The sequence below is a fragment of the Xenopus laevis genome, chromosome 1S, assembly GCF_017654675.1.
Source record: "Xenopus laevis strain J_2021 chromosome 1S, Xenopus_laevis_v10.1, whole genome shotgun sequence".
Classification (NCBI taxonomy): Eukaryota; Metazoa; Chordata; class Amphibia; order Anura; family Pipidae; genus Xenopus; species Xenopus laevis.
The window spans coordinates 70,714,549-70,741,338 of NC_054372.1; the positions used below are offsets into that span (position 1 = coordinate 70,714,549).

The following is a 26,790-nucleotide window of genomic DNA, read 5'->3' on the forward strand; positions in this document are numbered from 1 at the left end:
GTGATAAATCAGGTTAGCGATATCGGAAGAATATTACAGGTGTGGGACCTGTTATCCAGAATGCTTGGGACCTGAGGGTTTCTGAATAATGCATCTTTCTGTAATATGGATCTTCATACCTTAAATCTACTAGAAAATCATGTCAATATTAAATGAACCCAATATGCTGGTTTTGCTTCCAGTAAGGATTAATTATATATCTATAGTAGTAAGTCAAATCAACTGTATTTTTTTTTTTCCAAAGACGATTTACTAGTCATCCAACTGGTTTTCTCAATTCAATTCTCAATTAATTTATGTGTTAGTTGGGATCGCTTACAAGGGACTGTTTTATAATTACAGAGAAAAAGGAAATAATTTTTTAAAATTTAGATTTGGATAAAATTACGTCTATGGGAGATGCTTTTTCCATTATTCCAAGCTTTCTGGATAATGGGTTTCCAAATAACTGATTCCATAGATATATTCTGAACATAACTGTATATCCAATTTGGCATTCACCTGCCTAGTCTATGGACTTTCCTATATGCTAGGGAATCCAAATAACAGTGATGCTCTTATTGTGCCAGTTTATATATTTCTCTTGCCAGTAGGGTTGCCACCTTTGTCTGGAAAGAAATACTGAAACTCCTATATTTTTATCTTTCCTACCTATTAATATTGTTAAAAAGAATAATTTATGGCAACCCTACTTGCCAGTTATTTCCAACCACCAATTAATGAAACTAAGAATTCTTTCTTTGTATTTTCTTTCTACAGTTTTTGCAGCAGTATAAGCACTACCTTTCTGTTATTGAAATATTTAAGCTTCAGCCAGACAAGCCAAATAAAGATTTGTCTACCTTGGTTATGTTTATGGCACAGGTAAGCCTCTGCATGATTTAATCTTTTTAATGTAAATAATCCAAAGGAAATGGAAACTGTAAGATTAATAATAATATTATTAATATATAACTTACTTGGCTTCTATATTGGTTTTGCATTTTTCCAGACAGCACACTGTTTTCAACAATATCTGGAGGATTTTCCAGAGCAGTTGAAGTCTTTGCTATGTACACATCACACCGTGATGGATCCTGATCAGAGAATGGTATTTATATGGCATATACTTTTTTGCAAAAGTACATAAATGATTATCCTGTTTACATTCATAAGTGTTAAAGGGGACCTGCATTGAGCGTTAAACGTATGTGTTATTTTACCTACGCATTTAAACATTTTGTATTGTAAAACCTATTAACAAATATTAGTTATTGTATAAGAAAAAAGTATCTATCAAATTTGCTTGTAGATTAACAAGAGACAGCCAATGAGGCAGAACTAGACGCTGAAAATGTGTTTATTTACACAACATGCTTTGGGCTTATTTACAAAGTATGTTTCGGGCTCTGGGCCCTTTATCTAAACTTTTTTGGAAATAGCCATTTAGAATTATTTTTAGTATACCTGGTTATGTGATATTGATCCAGTATAAAATGTGTATGTAAAATGCAATTTTTTTTACTTTATAGACATTGTGCAAAGCTTTAATCATGTTACGGAATAAGAACTTAATAAGCCCATCAGTTCTTCTGGAACTATTCTTTGAGCTTCTGCGATGCCAAGATAAGCTTCTACGAAAAGTGAGTTGCATTTTATTTCAATATGCTTTTGTTTTGCAGACACTAGGATCTACATATCCAATCAGGAGTCTTTCATTCTCAAAACCACTGATTGCCAAATTCCAAAGAATTCTGAATACAGACAAACTAACACAGTTAGGCGTAGGATACTCACTTCTTTTAAGAAAACAAAACCAATCTCTATAATGAATTTCTCCATCTAACAAAAGCAGAAGTTTAGGGAAAAGGGGGGGTTGTTTATTCAGAGCCCCTTTTCTCCCTTTGAATAAATTGCTATATATATAGGGAGATAACGTCCTACAGCTACTGCTTTGCTAGTGCTTGGTGAGTTGTTTACTGAGGACTGTCTACAGGAATTCGTCTTAATCAGTTTACTGAAAATTGGTTAATGAAAGTAAAATGTATTTGGTTGCTATGTGTAACCGTATATAAACATTCAAGAACGTTTTATTTTTAATGCCGTATGTATAGCTTTACCTATATAATGCTACTTGTACATGCAGTGTTGTACATGTTTAGTGTTGAGCAGAAAGTTTAATTGTTCTCACTGTTATTATTGTTTCGTATTTTTAATGTCTTAAAATCTGACTATTTTATAATACTTATGTATTGTTAAATTGAGAATATATTAATGTTTATAATAGAAATTTTGTGCAATACTGTACATAAAGTAAATTGCCCAAGGGCAAAGAAATGCATCCATCCATGGGCTTCTCACCTATAATATATAAAGTAAGTCCAGTGTACTGCTTGTTAATAACTGTTTGTTATAGTATGTTTATTTTATATTCAGTAGAGTAAATTATAAGAAATGGCTTGTTTTGTGCACAGAATTTTTTTTAACATATACAAATGTTCTCCATAGACTAGATTAAATGTAACTCCAAACCAGTGTTCACAAATGATTGGTACTCTTCTAATAAAATCTTCTTTGAATTTCTTAACAAATTGTATTGTTAGAGAAAATGAAGAGAAGGATTGATACCCGCATGAATAGCTATTTTCTAATTCCTTGCTTGCTGATACCGTGACAAATTAAACCCTGCTCATTTCTAATGTTTTTTATATGCTGCTCCACAGTCGTACTGAAGTATGAATTTTCTTTTAGACTTTATACACTCATATTGTCACGGACATCAAGAATATAAATGCCAAACACAAGAACAACAAAGTCAATACGGTAAGGGTTGTTGAAGAATTAATTTATGCCATGTATTCAGTGGGAGAAATTCTGAAAAAATTAACAAGTTTCAGTTTTTTTTTTTTTTTTAACCATTAGACTCTGCAGAATTTTATGTACACAATGCTAAGAGACAACAATGCCATTGCTGCAAAGATATCCCTTGATGTCATGATTGAGCTTTACAGACGGAACATCTGGTGAGTATATTTCAATAATACGTCTGTGAGAATCTTGTTCTTAGTTTATTTTTAGTTTATTTAATACATTTTCACCAAACAGGCCCTATAATTATGGATATCTGGTTTATTTTAGTTAAATTTTATTTTAAAAAAGACAGTCCAACTTCAGCCTCAGCAAATGAACCCACATGTGTCCCTTGTTTTAAAAGATTCTTGGTGACACAATATGGTGAATTTTTGTATGCTGCAGCATTTACAGAAGATAAGATTATGTATCTTACAAGAAGTTCCTTTAAAATGAATTTTCCAGCTTTTGTCAACAAGACTTTCCGGAGACAAGTGACAGATAAATTTCACAAAAATGTCATAATATGCCATTACCCTACAATTAGTTATATTATGAAGATATTATTGCATATTTTGTATTTTTGTTTGTGGCGCGGTCACTATTTTACTGATATTTATTTAGTGAATTTGGAAACTGGTTGTGCACGGAACCCTCTAATATAATGACGACTTATAATGACAACTAATTCTATATAAATCATAATATTGAATGTCTTGTGTTCCTTTTTTCTTTTTATCCAAATGTGACTTAATTTGTTTGCCAACAGGAATGATGCCAAAACAGTCAATGTGATAACTACTGCCTGTTTTTCTAAAGTCACTAAGGTAATGAAATTTTATAAAAGCGAAGTGGTGCAAAAATGATCTTGCTGGAAAAATTGGTTGTCAGTATTACTAAAAATCGTACACACCAAATAATTTAACTCAGTGCTGTTCAACTTCTGTGGTACCGAGGGATGGAATTTTTATGGCCTACATGGTGGAGGACCAATAATGGAAGCCAGTGTTAACCTATACCTGTTTTTAAACCACATACACTTTATACCACACCCATGTTACCACAAGACTGTGTCCACATTAATGGTGGTAGCACACCACAAAACCAAATGGTTGGTGCTCACTTTTTTCATGAAAGAGAGTTGTCGAATTAAGAACTACCCTTAAATCCATATGCCTTCTCCTCCCCTGTGGATAACACAACACCCCCGCAGTACATTATTAAACACCTTAGGGGTGTTTGCTAACAAACCACCAGAACAAATACCAGGCTTATGTTCCATAAGTAGAGTATGGCACACACATGCAGAGTATGGCACACACAGGGAGCATAGGGCAGACAGAGTATGGCACACACGGAGCAAAGAACAGGCAGAGTGTGGCAAACACAGGGAGCAAAGAACAGGCAGAGTGTGGCAAACACAGGGAGCAAAGAACAGGCAGAGTGTGGCACACACAGGGAGCATATTGCAGGTAGAGTATGGCTCACCCAGGGAGCCCGGGTAGGCAGAGTTTGGCTCACCCAGAGAGCCTGGGGCAGGCAGAGTTTGGCTCACCCAGGAAGCCTGGGGCAGGCAGAGTATGGCTCACCCAGGGAGCCTGGGGCAGGCAGACTATGGCTCACCCAGGGAGCCTGGGGCAGGCAGACTATGGCTCACCCAGGGAGCATATGGCAGGCAGAGTATGGCACACACACAGGGAGCATATGGCAGGCAGAGTATGGCACACACAGGGAGCATAGGCAGAAAGGAGCAGGAGACAGGGAAATTTATGAGGACCACTCTAAGATGTACTACATACAGTGACACAGCGCTGGTGCCCCTTCAGCAGTTTGTATGAGGTGATCAATATGGACAGTTTCAGTCTGGGTCTCAGGTGTGAACAGTACTGGGCTTTAGGGTGTAAACAATAGAGGTGTCACAGGTGTGAATAATACAGGGGGGATTACAAGTGTGAACAATACAGGGGATTACAGTCTGAATTTGAGGTTTAAACAATGCAGGGGCTAGTTAATCTCTGTAGTAATACCTTTTAAATTTTATACATGGTAAGCAGGCACAACAGGTAGGCTTTCATGTGGGGGGGGCACACAATGGGGGATCAACGGGCCACCAGTTGGACAGCCCTGGTTTAACTTGTTAGAATTGGCAATTTCTTTATTCCCTTGTTAACTGCAATTTCTATAGACTTTTCTGGGATTAAATGCCATATATTTTGCCATTGCAGCTGGCCTCTGCTATAGCATTATGCTTTTTGTACTTCTGGATTCAATAGGTATTTTTCTGCAGAAAAAAGTATAAAGGGACACACAGATATACCATAAACTGCACATAAGATTGTAAATCACAGAGATATTACAGGTTGAACATCGTTTGTCGATTTCATTTGTTCCCCCAGATTTTGGTTGCTGCACTGAAATTCTTCTTGGGAAAAGATGAGGATGAGAAGAAGGACAGTGATTCAGAATCAGAGGTCAGTATTTTTTTTTGGTGTTCTTCGGCTTCTTGTTTTCAAATTTGCTAAAACAAAAACGTGAATGTTTTCTGAAGGATGAAGGCCCCACTGCCAGAGACCTTATGGTGAGATATTCCACGGGAAAGAAGAACACAAAGAACAAAAAGAAACTGGATAAAGCTATGAAAGTTTTAAAGGTTTGTTTCCCATACTAATGCTGCTGAGTAGGATTAACAACATATTGTTATTAATGATATTAATAACATATATCTTTAGTGATATACGTCTATTGTTTTGTTGTATTTTGCATACAGTTCCATGTCATCCTCCATATTAACTGCTGACATCCATATAAAATAGTTTGATAGTCCTTCCATGTCACTTACTTGCAAAAGAGTTAGTAAAAGTCAGATAGACCCACTATGTAATCTTAAAAATTTGCTTCATGGCCAAACCTCAGGGGGTAGTGAAGTATCAGGTCAAATTTGGCAGTCCTGATGCATTTAATAGTTTAACATCATATTGGTTTCTGTCGTTACAATACCTTAGGCAAATTTTGGGTCATCGAGGACATAGATTTGCCATCTTTGTAGCTGAACTAATTTGAATTGTTAAAAAAAAAATCTTGCTAAAAATATGTTGCGTATTAAAAATATACACTTTTTTTCACAATTTGTTTCTATGCACAGAAACATAAAAAGAAGAAAAGACCAGAGGTGTTTAATTTTTCAGCAATTCATTTGGTTCATGATCCACAAGGTAAGAGGAAATTAAAAAAAAAATAATAGTCTCTCATCAGATATTAGCCACCTGCTTTAAAACTAAGTTAAGATACTAAAACAGATTGATACTGATAATCTGTTTTAGTAATGATTGGACAGGTATTTGCTTGTAGCACCTGCAGTAGAGTAGGCTATTTTGATAACTGCTGTTTATGGTACCTGCATGGATGTTGCGGTTGTGTGCTGTGGTTTTTTTCACTGTTTGTGGGGTTTCTTTTTAAATTAGCTTTTTTTTTATCAGAATGTGCTGATTAAAAGCTGCACCAAAGCATGATACTACCATCACCTCCATTCTCAATATATAAAGTCCACATAACTGACCTCTACGGTAAAATGGGGAAAAAATCCATAAGTTAAAAAGAACCATGTAAAATAATATCTGAATTTCCAAAAAATCAAGAATGGGGCCCAGCAGCAATGTGGAAAAGGCTTTGGTCAGATGAGACCATGATAAGGGTTTTTGGACAAAGTTACAAAGCAATGTGTTTGGTCAAAATCACTGTCCACACCTTTAAGAAACTTTTAGTGTAAGCATGGAGGTGTAACGTCATACTGTTGGGCTGCTTTTCATCAGTAGGGACAAGACATCTTCTTAAGAATGGAAGGTGCAAAATACAGGTAAAATACAACTAAAGAACCTTAAAGGGTCCTTCACCTAAAAAATTTTTTTTTTGTGCATAGAAAGTGTAAATCTAAGTGGTATATTTATTATGCTGTGTAACAAACAATGGGATAATACATGTTTTTTTTAATGTAATTTCCACCAGAAGCAATGTAAAAAAACAGCGTCAAATCTGTCGTTTGCATGGTGTAAAGTAACACATACCTTGATAAACTACCATTAATTTTACACAGATTTTACACCCTTTTTTCTGGGAATTTTGTTTTACACAGCATAATAAATACACCCATAAGCAACTTTCCATTTTCAAACCTGCTTTTGTGTGTAGTTTCAGAGAGTTTCTTTTAACAAAGACACCACTGGTGCAGTGCTGTAATTCTTCAAGTCCGGAGGATTAATGGGTCCCCTTGCCTTTAACTAATCACCGAGTAGCTAATATCTTCATGAAAAGAAGCCCTCTATCGTCGGCAGATCAAAGCTATATAACCGTAGATTTTTTACTCCCCCCAGCTAGGCGTACATTTGTCTTGAATTAAAACGTTAGCTGTTTAACTACATGTAACTCAACACAAATTGCATAATTCCATTGTAAATGTGATGAATTTAGCATGGAATTTTTTGTCAACGATTGTGCTTAGAGGTTAGCGCTCTTTGCCTACTCATTACTTCCTCAATTTCATATAACATTAATAGAAATTAATATTTAAGGTTATTAAAACCTACGATATTGCTCTTCAGTTTATGCTAAAAAGACCTGCTGAAGGATCTGGTAATAGTTTTGCTGTACTGACTAGCTATTGTTATTTCCTAACCAGCAGCCCCTCTGTCTTATTCTGCCTCTGTATTCTGCCAAATGTATTAACACCATGGTGCCTCTGTCCAGTCTCTGCTAGCTCCTGATTTCTCCATCCAGTTGCTACAGCAGTGACCTTAGTGCAGGAGTGCCCATACTTTACTAATGCGAGGTCTACTTTTAGTGATGTTGTCCCATTATGATCTACACCATAAAAGCATTGTTAGCATTCAGTTCCATGAAACATATTACGTAAATATTATATTGATTAACGAGAGAATTTATATTGCTATATTTAATAAACAACTATTTTTTATGTAACCTTAACAGAATAAATATCTGAAATAAATCATGAAACAGGAGGGTGATTTAGACAAGCTGTTTGTTAACAGATCTACCAGCTAAAGGGCTACTGGTAGATCCCATCTACCTTTTGGGCACCCCTGCCTTAGTGTCATGTCTAGGGTGAATTCATCATCAATTTTCTGTTTCTTATTTTCAGTGATATTACTGGTAGATCTTGAGGGTTAATGCTTTGTTTTGAATCCATAATCTGTATTGACCTTACACCATGTCAAAATATCCCCTCAGTGAAAAGTACTAAAATGTGTGAACACAAAACCAAAGAGGAAAAAGTAATGGTGATAACCCTATAACAACTTCATTGAGAACCACCCTCAATGCAGCTATAAACACATTTTTGCACCAAGAACATTTTAGGATGGAAAAGTTCTGCTAACTGTACTGTTGCATATTCCCATTGAAGTCAAAGAGAACCATGGGAGGTAGTCATGGGTGGCTATTTAAACACCAGAGAATAATTTACTATGTGTGACATTCGCTTTGGGTCAGCCCTTTAACGCTTCCGCAAACAAGAAAAATCTCCCTCCGCCTTTTTTTTTTTTTTAGTAAAATGTGTCTTGGTCAGTTGTCTTTTACAAGTACTGTACTTTCTCTTGCCTAGATTGGGGGACACAGGCACCATGGGGATGAAGATCCTGTTGCTTGGAGGATGGACACTAAACGGTTAACAAGCTCCTCCTCCTGCACTGGTTCTCATACCCTGCCTACTTCCTTTCCCCTCAGTTTTACTTTAGTGTCCTCAGAAGGAGGACGGATGCTTCTGGCTGGGAGCAATGGTGCCGATTTATTCATGTGCCATGCCAGCAGTGGGGCCTGAGTTCACTTTCCCGAGCCCCCACCAGCCGAATAATATTGTGCCCGGATTGCCTTCCCGCTCCACGGAGGTCTGCAGGCAGAGGCTCCCTCAACACCCTGGGGCTGCTGGTTCCCGCTCCACGGAGGCTGCACCAGCAGCCCAGAACGGGGTACGCACCAAAAATAGGGCAGGAATGGCTGGCAACGAAAGGGGTAAGTGTTTTATTATCCCCTTTTCACCCCCTTCTGCTTTCCGACTTCCACAGACAGGGTAGGCCCCTATATGCTGATTACTCATATCCCCCCTAGGAGCAGAGGCGTGTGGGAAAGCGTTCTTACCCGCTCTGGCTCTAGACAGCTTAGTTACACGGAGGGACCGTCCTTGTGTTGGTCCGATTCTTCTGCGCATGTTGTTCCGGCCGCCATCTTGGAAGAGGGCGTCGGCACTCTCTGCGGCGGCCATTTTCTTGGGGCATACTGCGCAACTTGCGTTTCACTGTCCTTGCCGGCGCATGCGTCACTTCCGGCCGCCATCTTGAAAGAGGGAGTCGGCGGATGCACTCTCTACGGCGGCCATTTTCCTTGGGGGCATACTGCGCAACTTGCGTTTCACTGTCCTTGCCGGCGCATGCGTCACTTCCGGCCGCCATCTTGGGACACGAGCTGGAACGGCAAAAGGAGGAGAGAGTACACTCGCTTCCTCTACTTACTGCGTCGATACTGCAGAGCAACAGGAGTAAGTACTCTTTTTGTATTCCCTAGGCAGTTTTAGTCTTGTTCTGGCACTAAGCATGTCACTTTCACCCATGCAGGTCGCCCATACAGGGACAGCCCAGGTGCACACAGGACTTTCTCAGTTCCCTGCCTGCTTCCTTTTCTTAAGGAAGAGCCAACCCTCTATAGCATGACTGACAGAGTAGAGAAAATGCCCTCTTCTAAGCGGCAGACTAAGTCCCGCACCCCATCTCAAATTGCATTCCTTGCATGCTCGTCATGCAAAACAAAATTTGACATTGCCTCTTCTGACCCAAAGTGTGTAGCTTGTAGTACTGGTAATATACCAGCTCCTAGCTTACCCAATGCAAACCTACAATCCGGCTCAGCAATAGCTTCGGCTTCTCAGGCGAGCTCGGATTCTGAATTGGTGCGTGCTCTCTCCCTCTCACTGGCTGGTCTACAGAATCTAGCCAGGATTCCAGAGACTTTGGACAAGGTTTTGGAGCACCTCTCTAGTCAGCCACAAAGGATGAGCGCACAGGCAACTGCTTCTAAGCGGTTTCATTCCCCCCCACCTGAGTCACCTGAAGAGGAAGAGTCAGGGGAAGAGGGGCAAGTGTTGTCAGGGGAGGAGTCAGATCAGGAGCAGGATACTCCCAGGTCACAAAGGGAGGTAGAATCACTGATACAGTTAGTGTTACAAACATTAAACATTGAAGACACAGCAGCTACAGCTGAGCCTAGCAAAAACATTTTCAAAAGGCAGAAGAAGACTTCATATGTTTTTCCGGCTTATGAGCACTTAGATGACATTGTTAAGGCTCAGTGGAAAGTTCCAGACCGCAAGCTCCAACTATCTAAACGCTTTTCACAGTCCTATCCATTTCCTCAGGAAAATACAGACCTCTGGTCCTCCCCACCAGTGGTGGATCCTCCGGTGTCACGTCTATCTAGGACCACAACCATACCAGTGGCTGACGCAGCCTCTTTTAAGGACCCAATAGACAAACGTCTAGAGGGTTTCTGTAAGGCCATTTTTTCAGCAGCAGGAGCGGCGCTTCAACCAATCTTTGCCACAGCGTGGGTGTCAAGAGCAATAGAGATATGGGTTGAGCAGGTAGCACAACTTATTGGGTCTGAGGACCCGTCTACTGATCTTTTATTGTCACAAATAGCTGATGCAAACTCTTATATCTGCGAAGCAGCATTGGATGCAGCAAAACTCATTGCCGGAGCTTCAGCACAGTCCATTGCAGCCAGACGTTTTCTATGGTTAAAAAACTGGTCGGCGGATCTCACATCAAAGAGATCACTAGTCAGTCTTCCGTTTGTGGGTAAACAGCTTTTTGGAGCAGAGCTCGACAAGATTATATCACAGGCGACGGGTGGAAAGAGTACCCTGTTACCGCAAAACAGACCCAAGCGCACCACCTTTAAGAGAAGACCTTTTCTGCGGCCCTTTCGTCAGGGTCAAGGCCAAAGGCAGAGAACACAAACGGAAAAGCACCAATCTTCCAGCCGTTCCAGATATCCAATCAAACAAGGCCACAACTGGTCTTCAACCAGACAAACCGCCAAGCCTTCTCAGGAGAAACCCGCCTCAGCATGAAGAGGTGCCCACCCCCGAGAGTGTTTTCATAGGCGGACGCCTAAGAAACTTTCGGGAGGTGTGGGAACAGAGAGTCCAAGACCCTTGGGTCCTGAAGGTAGTCTCCCACGGATATCTCATAGACTTTATACAAATTCCTCCAAAAAGATTTTTTGTGTCACGTCTTCCCTCAAGGGAACCAAAGCGTTCAGCATTTCGAAAAATTCTCCGAGATCTCACAAGCTCAGGGGTCATACAGCAGGTGCCACCTCTAGACAGGGGCAGAGGTTTTTATTCCAATTTGTTCATCGTCCCCAAAAAGGACGGGTCCTACCGTCCTGTGCTGGATCTAAAGGCAGTAAACAAATATGTCAGGCGTCAACATTTCAAGATGGAATCCATTCAATCGGTTCTGCTGTCCCTGGAGATGGGGGAATTTATGACAGTAATAGATATCAAGGACGCGTATCTTCACGTGCCAATACACCCCAACCACTACAGATTCCTTCGTTTCTTCGCCGCAGGAGAACATTGGCAATTTGTGGCACTTCCATTCGGCCTATCCTCAGCCCCGCGTGTCTTCACAAAGGTCATGGCAGCAGCTCTAGCAAATTTAAGGCTGCAGGGAATAGGAGTCATACCATACTTGGACGACCTACTAGTCAAAACTCCGTCTCATTCCTTAACAACAAATCACCTACAGACCGTGGTGGAAAGATTGACCCAATTAGGTTGGCTCATCAATTACAAAAAAATCAATGTTCACTCCAACGCAACGGACAGAATACCTAGGTCTGATGATAGACACGTCGCTGGGAAAAGCTTTTCTTCCACCTGCCAAGATATCCACCTTTCGCACAAGATTAATGATCATTCAGAAAGAGAGATACGTACCACTCAGAGTAGCCATGAGAGCACTGGGGACAATGGTAGCGGCTATTCCAGCTGTACCGTATGCCCAATTACACACCAGACCATTGCAGAGACTAATTCTATTACATCAAAGAAAGATGCGTACAGAGCTAGACCGCAGGATACTGATAACAGAGCCCGTTCAGGCGTCAATGAAATGGTGGCTCCAACCATCAACATTGCAATCAGGCAAGCTGTTTCCCAACCATACATGGACAGTAGTAACAACAGATGCCAGCTTACAGGGGTGGGGAGGAGTACTGGAACAACACACAGTACAGGGCAGATGGAGCCCAGGGGAAGGATCCCTCCCAATCAACATCCTAGAGCTCAGGGCGATATGGCTCTCCTTGTCACACTGGACCCACAATCTCAAGGGTCGACCAGTGAGAATTCAGTCGGACAACATGACGGCAGTGGCCTACATAAACCATCAGGGAGGCACAAGAAGCCAAGCGGCGTTGGCCGAAGCACAAAGGATACTTCTTTGGGCAGAGGAGAATGTGCCAGCCATCTCCGCAGTACACATTCCAGGGGTAGACAACTGTATAGCAGACTTCCTCAGTCGAGAGACAGTAGATCAGGGCGAGTGGAGTCTGCATCCGGAAGTGTTCCAAGAGATAGTAAGAAGGTGGGGTATACCAGAGGTGGACCTAATGGCGTCAAGATACAACAACAAGCTGCCAAGCTTTATGGCAAGAAGCAAGGATCCTCTAGCAGTAGCGGTGGACGCGCTAGTAGCACCTTGGCCGTTTCACAAGGTATACGTGTTCCCACCTCTCGCTCTGATTCCAAGAGTCATCAGACGAATAAAGGAAGAGAGAGTAGAGGCGATACTGGTGGCTCCATTCTGGCCCCGCAGACCTTGGTTCGCAGAGATCATGCGGCTAGCAGCAGACACTCCATTTCGGTTTCCAGTCAGGGACGATCTGTTAACACAGGGGCCTATCGTCCACCCGAATTCTCCACGGCTGGATTTAACGGCGTGGCTCTTGAGGCCTTGATACTCTCCAGGTCAGGAGTTCCACAGGAGGTCTTACCTACATTATTAAAGGCCAGAAAGCCTGTATCTGCACGGATTTACCATAGGATATGGAAGACCTTCATCTCATGGTGCGAGACTAACTCCAAAGACCCACAGATCTTAAACGAAGCAAACGTACTGTGTTTTCTGCAGGAGGGACTGGATAAGGGTCTAGCCATCAGTTCCTTGAAGGTCCAAGTATCTGCACTATCTATTTTCTTCCAACACCAGTTGGCGTTGCGGCCTAACATTAAGACTTTCATACAGGGTGCTCTTCGACAGGCACCACCATACCGTCACCCGGTTCCTCCATGGGATCTTAACCTAGTACTATCAGCTATGCAAGAACAGCCTTTTGAACCGATCATGGACATTCCCTTGCTTACACTGACTATTAAGACAGTATTTTTATTAGCCATCACGTCGGCTAGACGAGTGTCAGAGTTGGCAGCCTTATCGTGTAAAGTGCCATTTACAATTTTCCATAAGGACAAGGTAATTCTAAGGCCAACACCGGATTTCTTGCCTAAAGTTGTGTCCGAATTTCATCTGAATCAGGACATTGTAGTGCCTTCCTTCTGCCCTCATCCCAAGACACAGATGGAGAAAAAGCTGCACAAGCTAGACGTAGTCCGTACGCTGAGTATTTATGTATCTGTTACCAAAAGTATAAGAAGAACTGACAGTCTTTTCATCATTCCGGAGGGACCGAGAAAGGGCCTCCGGGCATCGAAGGCAACGATTTCCAGATGGATCAGGTTGGCCATCTCAAAGGCTTATGTAGCAAAGGATAGACCTCCACCCTTCGGGATTCGAGCTCACTCGACCAGGTCGATGAGTACTTCCTGGGCAGTACGCCACCAGGCTTCCGCTGAACAGGTTTGTAGAGCTGCAGTGTGGTCTTCAGTACACACTTTTTCCAGGTTCTACAAGATACACACTTTCTCCTCGGCTGAGGCAAGCTTTGGGAGAAAGGTGCTACAGACCGTTGTAAGCTGAGCACTGGGGTGCAAGTCCCGCCCTCATGGGTAGCTTTGGGACGTCCCCATGGTGCCTGTGTCCCCCAATCTAGGCAAGAGAAAAATAGATTTTTGTACTTACCGTTAAATCCTTTTCTCTTGTCCTACATTGGGGGACACAGGCCTTCCCTCCCTGAATAGGTTATAATTCAAAATTCTTCTAGCACTGTAGACTGTATATAGTTCATAGGGGGTGAGAGTTCCTTTTCTGTTTGCACATGGTGATAGTAGGGTTGTCCTTCCTTCTTCGGCCCGAAAACTGAGGGGAAAGGAAGTAGGCAGGGTATGAGAACCAGTGCAGGAGGAGGAGCTTGTTAACCGTTTAGTGTCCATCCTCCAAGCAACAGGATCTTCATCCCCATGGTGCCTGTGTCCCCCAATGTAGGACAAGAGAAAAGGATTTAACGGTAAGTACAAAAATCTATTTATCTTCCACGGACTGAAATCTGCAACCTACTTCCCTGAAGTTACTGTTGGACTACAGATTCTAGCTTCCCACAATTCACATTAATTTCTCTGTAACTACTTTTGCAGAATTTGCAGAGAAGTTGCTGAAACAGTTGGAAGCCTCTAAGGAAAGATTTGAGGTTAAGCTCATGCATATGGACCTGATCTCCAGGCTAGTTGGAATTCATGAGGTATGATCTTGTTTTAACACAGTTGTTAAAAAAAATATATATATATTTTTCAAACTGGACACGTGTGGGCCGATCCAACATTTGCAGGAACCCCAGGTTTGGGTTGGGTTCCACACATATTTTGTCAGTCCCGGTCGTGTTCGGGTTGAGCTCTGCTACTGCTCTTCCCACAAATTTACACTGCAGGCTTTTAGCTCCAGCAGCCTCAATTTATAGGCAGATGCCTGCCCACCCCTTTCATAATATCTGAGACTGACGGGTTAAGTGCGGGTATATCATTGGAAATTCGGGTTGGGTTCAGGTTGAATTTTTGTTGACTCGCACATCATTATTAGGGTCTATTTATTAACACTTAAGACAAACATTGAATGGTCAGTTACAAGTTGAACACATGAGCAAAGATCTGATTAGTTGCTATGGGCAACATCACCAGTGATGGTTAGTAGGCCCGGCATGTAAAAGTTTCTAATATCAGACCTGTAAATTGTATGTCATTGTGTCGGCTTCTTTACAGCATACTAAGACCATATGTATTAATATATTTTTGCATGATCTTGTACACACAATTTAATGTCCTAATAGATCTGCCAAGAGACTTAAAAAAAAATTTGCCCTATTCATAAATGGCCCCTCCCATCAATTTCACCTTAAAGGACCAGTAACGTCAAAAATTTTTACAAAAAAATTCGTTAGAATACAACGAAAAAAAAAACAACAACACAAATTAAAATTTAAAATAGCAAAGCCTTTATTAAGAAATAACTTAAAGAAACTCCACTTCCTGTCCTCTTCAGAAACGGCGAAAAGGCGACCATCCATCTGCAGCGCTTGATTTCTCCTCCTGGCTATACACTGACAGCGTGTCCTCTGCCCGATCGCGTTCTCCAGCTCTTCTACATCCAACAGCAGTATGAAGGCGATGTCTCCTGCTCCTCCGCTCCAGGAATGCAGCCCTGACTGCCGACCCTGTGCCCACTCCGTCACTGTCAAGGCAGCTGAAACAAAGCAGCCTCAAAAGAATGCGTCCAACACTGAGCCGGCAGGAGGAGTAAATAAAAGTAAATCATACAACCCCGGCAGGTCCGCATTGAGTGTATTAGGAGGCTGCGTCTGCACTGCTCCAGGGCGAAAGGATGTCCCCCACAAAATCCTACCGGTTCACGATTCAACATTCAGCAGCCAAACAGCAGTTTGACAGAGGGAGCAGCAGCAGCTGCAGGCGGGGAGCAGCACGGCTCACCAAAAGAAGCTCGTCCTCCTGGGGTTGCCGGCTCAGTGTTGGACGCATTCTTTTGCGGCTGCTTTGTTTCAGCTGCCTTGACAGTGACGGAGTGGGCACAGGGTCGGCAGTCAGGGCTGCATTCCTGGAGCGGAGGAGCAGGAGACATCGCCTTCATGCTGCTGCTGGATGAAGAAGAGCTGGGGAAGGCGATCGGGCAGAGGACACGCTGTCAGTGTATAGCCAGGAGGAGAAATCGAGCGCTGCAGATGGATGGTCGCCGTTTCTGAAGAGGACAGGAAGTGGAGTTTCTGTAAGTTATTTCTTAATAAAGGCTTTGCTATTTTAAATTTTAATTTGTGTTGGTGTTTTTTTTTTTGTTGTACTCTAACGAATTTTTTTGTAAAAATTTTTGATGTTACTGGTCCTTTAAGTGTAGCTGTTTACTATATTTATAAGTTCTTTTCTATGAATATTTAGACTGCTCATGAGTAGAAACCACTATGCTTAGAGGTATTCTCTGTTTGTGTATACATTTATATATAGAAATAGTTCCTAATTTGTACATGTAATTCTTTCTTGTAGCTGTTCCTTTTCAACTTCTACCCTTTCGTACAAAGATTTCTACAGCCACACCAAAGAGGTATGCTTTGCTTCTCCACTTAAAGAATATACACTTTGCACAATAGTGTCTTGCACTGTTGAAAATTGGTGGATGCAGGGGGATGCTTAGTAAAGAAATAGATGAATAAGAACATGCACAATCTTTAATAAAAGAGGGGAACCCTAAACTCCAAACTGCTTATGTATTAAATCCCAGCAACTATAGGTACTATATATGTAAATGCATCTAGGAAATAAATAAGGAAAATCATAAATGTAACAAGTGTGTTCTCCCCACTAGATGTAAAGTGCTCTCCCCCAGTCTACTAAAAATATTACTTGCTTCTCTCTTGTGGTTTACTGCTATTTCTTGTAGACCAGTAACAAAATTCACTCCAAATGACAATTCCCAAGGTGGTTGTTTAACCAGTAATTTTCAGTAAATTATATCTTCTGATTCAACATTTATTTTATGAACAAGTTAAACATACATAATATTTATATTACGTTGACAAAACATGAATAGTAATAATATTACAGCAGCAAGACTTATAACGTGACCTGTTAAAGATTAAGCCTTGAGAGCTCTAAATGGACTTTTCCACTAATTGTTTTTTTTTTTATCATGTAGAGGTGACGAAGATTCTGCTGTATGCTGCACAAGCAACTCATCACCTAGTTCCTCCTGAAGTAAGTATTTTTTTCTTTTACAGAAGCTATGCCATGTGTCTCTTATCCAAATTATGTTCAAATGTGTCAATAAAGAGGACATTTAGGGGCATATTTATTATGCTTTGTAAAACAAAATTCAATGAAAAAAGGTGTAAAAAGCTTTCTAAAATAAATGGAGACAGTGTGTGTAATTTTATACTAGGCAAATGCCTAGATTTGATGCCATTATATTACATTGGTTAATTTATTTGAGAAAGAAAAGGTAGTAAACCTCCACTCTCTTTGAAGCAGTATAAATATTGATGAATCAATTATGAACACAATTAAGTTGGTGATAATTCGTATTTGTGAGTTGGTGTACAAAAATGAATTGATAAGTGCAAGTGCTTAAAAAGTACAATAAATACTCATGATTGTAAAATTAATTAAGTGTTTAAAAAAATTCAATCAATTGATTCGTTTTTAAAAATCTGTATCTTGTCGTCTGATTTGCTGGAATAATCTAATAAGTGCAAATAACGAGTGTTGCTACTAAAAGCAGCAATTAAAATGAATAGCAAAAATTGAGTTCATTAATTTTAGGTGCTAGTGCAAATATAGTTGATTGAAGGTGAATTAATTTGATAAAAGTTAAAAATAGAAGTCATCATATCGTCATCAGAAATTGAGTAGGAAAAGGAAATTAATAGAGGTCCCAAAAACTTCTGCAAGAGGATTTTCTATGCCCTGGGACTCCACACAATGGAAAAGACAAACCCTGGGCACTGTGGTCTCAAAATAACCATATCTATCTCATGGTGGAGAGGCTAAGCTAACTATAAAACCACAGATCCTTCAGTGTCTTTGTAAGTAGCAGAATACGAAGAAGAGAAGATCAAATTAGGTACTTGAAGGCTAACAGCGCTGTAAATTAATTAAAAACCAAGCCGATTCTAAAAAAGGGATTGGTAGAGAACTTATTCTTAAAATCAATTTGGAGTTAGGAGAGTCTGCCGACGCATTTCGCTTAATAGTTTTATCAAAGTTTTTGCCTCGATAAAGCTATTAAGCGAAACGCATTGGCAGTCTCCTAACTCCTATACTGCTTCAAAGAGAGTGGGAGGTTTACTACCTTTTCTTTCTCAAATAAATTAACTGCTTTAGTAAATTGTACCTCCCTCCCTCCTTAAGGTGAATTTTCTAGAGTAATAGGTCTGCCTCTTCTTCTCCTTCTCTAACCAATTATATTACATTGCTTCAGACGGGAGTCACTCTAAAAAAAAGAAAAAAAAAATCTCTAGCTAAAAATGTTATGCAGTTTCTTACACAGAGAAACCTGGCAAAGTGATTTATTATCCCATCATTTTTTACACAGCATACTTAATATGTCCCTTATACTCCTAAATAACTGAAACACAACAATTTAAACCAATGCAAAAATAACACTTGAGACTATAATTTATTATATGAATATTCACAGGCCAATCGCTGAAGGAATATGGTTAGAAACATTGTAAAAAGGGCCACCTATAAGGGTTTGGTACTTGATGCAGCCAGTAATTTCATGGAAACTGCTTGAAATTTGTAGTCAGTCTTGTTGACTTTCACCTTGCAATTCATTGACTGGCTCTGTATATATGGTCTAGGTCAGGAGAATACACTTGCTCTGATAATTCCTAGAACGAGAGCTTGACTGTAAAGCTTGATTAACACTTTTTAAATACTTTAGATCTCCACAAGTCTAAGTTTAACTAATAAAACTGATGATCCTTATTTCAACCATTTATGTCAAAGGGCAGATTTACAAGACCTATTTTTTTTTTTTTATACAAGGAAATGATCATTACCACTCCTTAAAAGTAAAAAAATTAACAGCTTTTCATTTACTGATTAAAATTTTCTCTATTACTGCAATGCCAAGTTGTAAAGCATTCCCCAGTGTCTTTGCTTCCCAAATATCCTACTTCAAAGATAGCAGGGCTTCTTCCTCCTTTTTTTCTGCAGCAGGTCAGTGCATGATCTGTGCCAAGGCTGATGTATTTTTAAAAGAATATGTAATGTTAGGTAACACAGAGCAATAATCGTTATATTGCTACTTTGTGTTTAGCAGAAAATTCTGACCACAGATGTAAGCGATCCAATATCCAATTTGTAACAATGCAGAATGTTTAGCTACAATTGTAATTGGCAGAATTGACATAATGTTTTATGTAATAAGAAGTGTAGAAAATAGGAAATAGAACTAATTTGGCAAGTTTCGGCATGATTATATCCCATTTAAATCCTAGTTTCAAAATACATGATACACTGTTTACAATTATTTCACACAAATCGTTTGTTGAATAAACCTTATTTTTCTGGAAAAAAATATGGCCAATGGAATGGCAGACTGAGAATGCATATTTTACCAGGAATACCTCCTGTTCTTAACCATTATCATTTTTTCCCTTGTAGATTTCTCAGTCTGTTCTCAAGACCATTGCTAACAACTTTGTTACAGACAGAAACTCAGGAGAAGTGATGACAGTTGGGTATGTTGTATTGGGCATGTAAAATCAACCACTGGTCGTGTATTGTATAGCTTCGTTACTGGTGTTCATGAAAAGATTTTTCTCATCCATTAGTATGGCAAATGGGCCAATAAAGCTGACAGAGTTGTAAAGGCCTGCTGATGCAGAGCAGATGCTTGTTTTGGAATTCCTGGTTTGGTTTTCATAAAAAAACAGGTGTACTGCTAAACAGAGCCTCCTGTAGGCTGCCAGTCCACATAAAGGGCAACAAATAGCCAATCACAGCCCTTTTGGCACCCCCTTGGAATTATATTCATGCTAGTGTTGCTCCCTAACTCTCTATATTTGAATATGGCTCACAGGAAAAAGGTTGTGGATCCCTGATTTACAGCAACCTGTTGCCACTCCATCCCCAAAACAAAGGACATGCCTCCACCTGCTTACTAGCCATTAAAAATAAATCCTGTGTAGTTTGCACATAGTAAAATCATGTTAGTTTTCCTTTGTTGCTAGTTTTCATTTGTAAAAAGCTCTAGTGTTTCAGACTTACTTTCAGGGTCTTTATTGTGTGCACAATCTTAAATCGCTCCTGCTCATGGTTTCCACTTAAATACTTTAGACAATAGAAGGCTAGCACTGTTAAACATATGTGCCTTTATGGTGAATATAATTCTTATCTTAATTGTTTTTAAAATACTTTCTATTCTGTAGAATAAATGCCATTAAAGAAGTTACTGCAAGATGTCCACTAGCAATGACTGAAGAACTGCTGCAAGATCTAGCCCAGTATAAAACTCATAGGGATAAAAGTAAGTTTGTCATACATAATATTGCACAACCATTCTAAGCATCAAATCACAAATGTAAAAAAGTCTGCATGCTCTTTATTTCTGTGAGCTATTGTAAGGACATTTTCAAGGGTCCTTTTCACTTGTATTAAACAGATGTGTCTATGTCTGCGAGAGGTTTGATTCAGCTGTTCCGCTCACTAAATCCTGACATGTTGCAGAAAAAATTCAGAGTGAGTAGTTCGTTTACATTTATTTTGTTTAATACAAATGTTTTAGCTCAGAGCCTGTAACGGCTATTTGATATTCAAGGCAATTATGGCACTATGTTTTTTACTATATTTTACTCTTGTTGTTTGAACTGGAGGTTCATAGAGGCAAATAGCAGATGGCCTTATCCACTCTCAGATGAATGCCTCATGTAATTTTTTTACTTTTTCAATATATAAATACAGGTATGGAACCTGTTATCCAGAATACTCGGAATTTGGGGCTTTCCTGATAACAGATCTTTCCATTCTTTGGATCTGAGGCACTGTATTATTATTACAGTGAAGAAGGTGATCATTTTTAAAAAAATTAGATTATTTGATTATAATGGAGTCTATGGGAGACGGCCTTTACGTAAATCAGATCTTTCTGGATAACGGGTTTCTGTATAACGGATCCTATACCTGTGTATGTATGTATGTATGTATGTATATATATATGTGTGTGTGTATGTATATATATATATGTATGTGTGTATATATACACACACACACACACACAAATTTTTTTCAAAATGAATCAGTTAATAGTGCTACTCCAGCAGAATTCTGCACTGAAATCCATTTCTCAAAAGAGCAAACAGATTTTTTTTATATTTAATTTTGAAATATGATATGGGGCTAGACATTTTGTCAATTTCCCAACTTTCTATTTTCTGTCACTGTTTTTCTAAATATTGAAGTGTTAAAAATGTAATTTTTCACCTTCTGAAGCAGCTCTGGGAGGGGGGGTCGATGACCCTGTAAACTGTTCTAAATTGATACGTTTAGTTGATACATTGCTTCTCTTTGTCCCTGCTGAGCAGAATCTCTGGGTTTCATCACAAGCAGCTGTTAGAATTGATACAATAGTTGGTAATACTCCAGAGATGCTGCTAAGAAATGTATCAACTAAATGTTGCAAAATTGTTTAGAGTCTGTGCCTGAATTACTGAGCTGCCAGACTCAAAACACCAGAAACGTGAAGATTCATCTTTAAACTTAGATTTTGGAAAAACTGTAAAAAAATATATAATGGAAAGTAATTGAAAAAAAGTCTTTTTCTGGGCAACAATATGAAAACAACTAAAAAGTGTTTGGCAGGTGACAAGTAAATTCTACCTGCTGATTGGTTGTTATGGTTTACTGGTCTTGGAACAATGTGCTCTTGACAGATAAGGCAAAAATAGTTACTTGGCCACAGTACCAAAAGACATGGGTGAAAACCTGAATTTGACAAGGATAACCTGATACAACTTTAAAACATGGTTCTACAAATATAATGGTTTGGGGCATAAGGGCATGGGAAGCTCACCATGATAGAATCTAGGAATGGTAAAAAATTTCCCAGTTAATGTCAGACACTGGTAAACAAGTATAAGAAAAGCTTACTTGAGGTTCGACCAAAGGGGCAATACCAGTACTTTATCCACAGAAGTAAAATTTTTTGGGTAAATTATAGATTTTCCTTGTTTTTGTTAAATTATACCACCTTTATCTACTATTTGAATGAAGATCAAATATTGTGGAAAAAACTCTACATAGGATGTAAATTCTTTTTTCGCAACTGTAAGTTGATAATAAATCCATGTGTCTTTAATATTAAATACAAACTCATTTAAAAAGGGGGAAAAGCAAAAATAGCAAACATTTTGCCACCATATTAATATGGTATATATGTATTTTATATGGCAGTATATGAGTATTTGTTTTATAAAAGCAAAGACCTCCTGATCTAGTCTATGACAAAACATTGCTGACAGGGCAAACCTACAGAAGCTTCCAAAGAGGCAAGGATTCACGCGTATGGAGAGTTGGATGCCAAGGACTATATTCCTGGTGCAGAAGTTTTAGAAGTTGAACAAGAGAAAAAAGAAGAGCCAGAAGAAGACGGTGAGTCCTTATGCTTTTTCACAGAAACATAACTAAAGGGTGGCGGGCCCTGGCCCACTCGCACCCCCTGCTCCCCCGGTAATTCCGCCACTGCTTTTTTTAGTTTGTTTGTAATGCTCCCTTGTTTCAGCATTCATCGATTGTTACAGGCTGATACATTAGATAGCTTTAAGAAGGGGCTGGATGGCTTTTTAGCAAGTGAGGGAATACAAGATTATGGAAGATAGCTTATAGTATAAGTTGATCCAGGGAGTCAGGAAGTTGACCCATCTTGGAGTCAGGAAATGTTGTTTTTTTTTTTGCCATCCTCTGGATCAACTAGCAGTTAGACAAGTTATATATCGACTTAAAAGGTTTAACTTAATGGATGCGTGTCTTTTTTCAACCTAACTTATATCCTATTCTGACAGATGGCTGGGAGAGTGCCAGTCTCAGTGATGATGATGAGGATGGAGAATGGATAGATGTTCATCACTCCTCTGATGAAGAACAGCAAGAAATGGTGAGTAGTAATTTATGGTGTGAGAATGGTAATCTAAATCCCTTTGAAGCCCTTTGAATCCTCTGAACAAAACACACTTTTAAGAGTACATGAAACATGATAAACCTATATAACCCTAATGCATGTACCTGGATAATTGTGTTCATTTTAACCTCTACTATTCTGGATTTAGCTATTGAATTTTATGTTACCCACTTTAACAATGCTGTTAGTATAGTGGCAATCAGGCCAAAAAGCTTTAGTAGGGGTCTTCTGGTTCTGAAATTGAGCTAGATATGTGGGTTTTATGATGGACTGGGAAAGAAAGAGGGAACACTGACCCTCCAAGATTTTGTGATTCATAAAAAACTTAGAAGTAAGTATTGAAAAAGTGATGCCTGCTTGCAGACTATACAAACAAACAAAAGGTAAACTGCAAAAAACTTCAAATGCAATTGCAACCGAAATGCAATTAGGTACTGTAAAAAAAAAAAGAAGTAAAATCCAGGAAACTGTAAAATGGGGGTACGTAAAATTAGGGTATGCATCGCACTTAGACCACCGTAGCTGACATTGTCAGCGTTTTTGGGAGGCTAACCTTTACTCATTAGAAAGAGGGGCTTGGGCTGGATGTGTAAACAGGTATGTTATAATATGACTTCATTTAAGACTCTGTGTGGAGCATTTTAAGAAATGTTTGGCTACCTTTTATAGTAATTAACATAATTTTCACATGTTTTTTTGTTTTCGCCCACCAAAAATTATTCCTTCTTTTGTATGGATGTAAGGGCTGGTTATTAAGTGCACTATAGTGGTATGACACTAGACTCGCAAATAATTTATGTAGGCATGTTTAGCCCATGATGCATTTTATTTTGTGCCAATAAATCACAACTCTGCCTTTGAATTAAAGGCAGAGAAAATCCAGGCCATGCCAACCGAAGAAAGAATAGCCAAGGCTGCTACAGTTAGCGGCAGCAGGCTTCTCACTCAGGAAGATTTCAAGAAAATACGTCTTGCACAGTTGGCCAAAGAAATGAATAATGCACCAGGAAAATCCATGAAAAGAAAAAACATTGAAATTGACAGCGATGAAGAGGAGAGAAGGTTAGTTAACAATTTACATAAGGCAAGATAAGATTTATGTCAGTGGTGATTAAAGCATAGCACATGTATGCTGTCATTGGTTAGGGCAGTGCATCTGTACAGAGGCAAGTTGAGGCTATCGCCTCAGGCGGTACTAGCAAAAATGCTGCTCCTGGTACTTTAAGAGCGAATTTCCGAGGGAGAGGCGGGGGAGGGGCCAGGATCGCCCCTGCACAGATGATTGCTTCCAGTTTTTTCCCAACCTATATAATGAACATTTTACTGTTCCTAAGAATACAGGTAACGAGTTTTTTTTAAGTCTGAACATTTATGTTGCTGTGATATCCCCCATCTCCAATCATAATCAATGGGGAGAAGCTGAGTAGACATGTGAAATATATTCATTCTCAGTGTTCATGGAAAATGAGTGGATGCTACATTCAGGTGAAAAAGAAAAATATTTCTAAAATAAATGTTATCAATGAGAGCAAACCCTTAAATCAACATTTACTTTTCCATTGGCTGCCAGGAGCAAACTTTTATTTATTTTTTTCTGTCTTTAATCACAGTGGAGAGTTACTTTCACTCAGAGATATTGAGCATCTACATAAGAAGCCAAAGTCTGACAAAGAAACCAGACTTGCTACAGTTTTGGTGAGTATGCATAATGCATTAACCATAATGGGGGTAAAATGAGAATGTGGCCACAAACTTCATACAGATACAGTGAGACAAGTGAGTGGTGAGCACAGCGTTCCCTTTTTGCTATAGTTTATATAGGAGCAGTGGCCAGCTCCATATTATAGTTTCCATCATTCCCAGCATCAGTCAGGTGATCCCAGCGGTGGCCAATAAAAGGGAATTTTAACCTTGAAAGCAAGTAAGTTGCAGATAAAACGTAGTCCCCGTGTAAAATGTATAATGAAGCAGTAGAATTCTTCGTGAATCAGATAGAATTTGAGCATAGAACTGACCAGACAGGGGGAGACTTTGATGAAGTTGGCCATCTTAAATATATTGCACTATATGGACAAACAATCCCTGTTTTGTTTCAAGGAGCGGACATTTCTTTGGTAGTTTAATGCATAAAATATCTCAGTACCCTTAATATATAGATAATGAGTGCAGAGGACCATTGTCTTTTTATATACATTAACCGTGTTGAGGTTGGCATTAGTGACAAGTTTGTGCAGTGCCTCTTAAACAGGAAAGGTGTATATATATAAACAGATTGCATACAAATACTAGGGATGCACCAAATCCAGGATTCGGTTCAGGATTAGGCCTATTTCAGCAGGATTCGGATTCGGCCGAATCCTTCTGCCCGCACAAACTGAATCAGAATTCTAATTTGCATATGCAAATTAGGGGTGAGACGGAAATAGCATGACTTTTTGTCACAAAACAAGGAAGTAAAAAATGTTTTCGCCCTTTCCACCCCTAATTTGCATTTGCTAATTAGGATTCGGTTCGGTATTCGGCCCAATATTTCGCAAAGAATTCAGGGGTTCGGCCGAATCCAAAATAGTGGATTTGGTGCATCCCTAGCAAATACAGACTGATACAAGTCGTAAAGTCTCCCTAAATGCATGATTCTCGCATCCTGTAACATGTCCCCTGTCCTGTTGAATTTTTGCTGTTCCCCCTTGGTTCCCAGGACATATGTTATGCTTAAAGGGAAAGAATAGTCATCCCATTATGGCAAATGATTTCATTAGAATCCCTAACTATAAGCCACTTATATGCATGCATTATATATTTTGTTTTTGCTAATATAAAGATCTATGATGTGGTATGAGTGGCTGCATCATGCAGCCTCCAACACCCCAACGGTTGCAGCTCCAAAAGTGTATGCAGTGCCCAACTGCTCTGTCTTCTTAGTCCAGCAGCCACTCGAAGCCAAGTGTTCATGGTGCCCAAGAGTGATATCAGACTTAGATGTCAAATATGGTCTTTTCAAATTAGCTGCACAGAGAGGAAAGTACAGGAGCAGGGTAGTGCAGAAAGCTCAAAGTTTTATTTAATGTTGATTAAATAAAGACTTCCTGTAATGCTAACTTTTTCTTGTAACCTTAAAATAAGGTCTTCATTTACCGCACATCTCTCTTATTAGCTGTATGCAGTGACCAGCATATAGAGTATCTTGTCTACGAAAATAAAAAGCATATCTTAGAAATCTACCTCACTTATTCAACCATGATCTCAGACTAACCAACTGCCTCCCTACGGCCTCTTGCATTGGACCTCAACGCAGCAGTTTCTTCTAAACAGGGTGGGGCATTGCTTTAAATAAAGGATGTCCACCCTTAGCAAAATGTCACCAATAATTGATTTTCTCTTGCCTAGATTGGGGGACACAGGCACCATGGGGATAAGGATCCTGTTGCTGGAGGATGGACACTAAACAGTTAACGAAGCTCCTCCTCCGGCACTGGGCTTTATCCCCTGCCTACTTCCTGCAACCTTCAGTTTTTCTTTAGTGTCCTCAGAAGGAGGACGGATACTCTGGCAGGGAGCAGTGGTATTGAGGCAGTCATGTACCATGCCAGCTATGGGGGTCAGGGTTACCTTTCCAGAACCCCCCCAGCCGACATCACCCTATTATGAGGTTGATTTTATTTTTGTGCCCCTTAGAGCCTTTCCGCTCCACGGAGGTCTGCAGGCTGAGGCTCCCCTCATTACCCTGTGACTACTGGGTCCCGCTCTACGGAGGCCGCCCCAGTGGTCTGTTCAGGGTCAAGGCACCAGCATTGGGCACTATTCGGCTGGCGTGGAG

General features: G+C 39.8%; 1 protein-coding gene across 4 annotated transcripts in view; it reads left to right on the forward strand.

Moving 5' to 3' along the window:
* The window catches only part of sdad1.S (SDA1 domain containing 1 S homeolog), a 39,430-nt gene that overhangs the window by 4,370 nt on the left and 8,270 nt on the right, over positions 1 to 26,790 (forward strand). For all 4 annotated transcript variants that reach the window (XM_018234459.2, XM_018234462.2, XM_018234468.2 and 1 more), the window contains 19 exons: positions 760 to 864; positions 992 to 1,090; positions 1,512 to 1,622; positions 2,731 to 2,802; positions 2,902 to 3,002; positions 3,599 to 3,656; positions 5,226 to 5,300; positions 5,378 to 5,479; positions 5,972 to 6,041; positions 14,432 to 14,535; positions 16,340 to 16,397; positions 16,989 to 17,047; positions 19,463 to 19,539; positions 20,230 to 20,327; positions 20,463 to 20,539; positions 22,318 to 22,447; positions 22,858 to 22,949; positions 23,842 to 24,035; positions 24,584 to 24,668. In XM_018234459.2, coding sequence (XP_018089948.1) covers positions 760 to 864; positions 992 to 1,090; positions 1,512 to 1,622; positions 2,731 to 2,802; positions 2,902 to 3,002; positions 3,599 to 3,656; positions 5,226 to 5,300; positions 5,378 to 5,479; positions 5,972 to 6,041; positions 14,432 to 14,535; positions 16,340 to 16,397; positions 16,989 to 17,047; positions 19,463 to 19,539; positions 20,230 to 20,327; positions 20,463 to 20,539; positions 22,318 to 22,447; positions 22,858 to 22,949; positions 23,842 to 24,035; positions 24,584 to 24,668 — 1,767 coding nt within the window. The remainder of the gene's footprint in view (positions 1 to 759; positions 865 to 991; positions 1,091 to 1,511; positions 1,623 to 2,730; positions 2,803 to 2,901; positions 3,003 to 3,598; positions 3,657 to 5,225; positions 5,301 to 5,377; positions 5,480 to 5,971; positions 6,042 to 14,431; positions 14,536 to 16,339; positions 16,398 to 16,988; positions 17,048 to 19,462; positions 19,540 to 20,229; positions 20,328 to 20,462; positions 20,540 to 22,317; positions 22,448 to 22,857; positions 22,950 to 23,841; positions 24,036 to 24,583; positions 24,669 to 26,790) is intronic.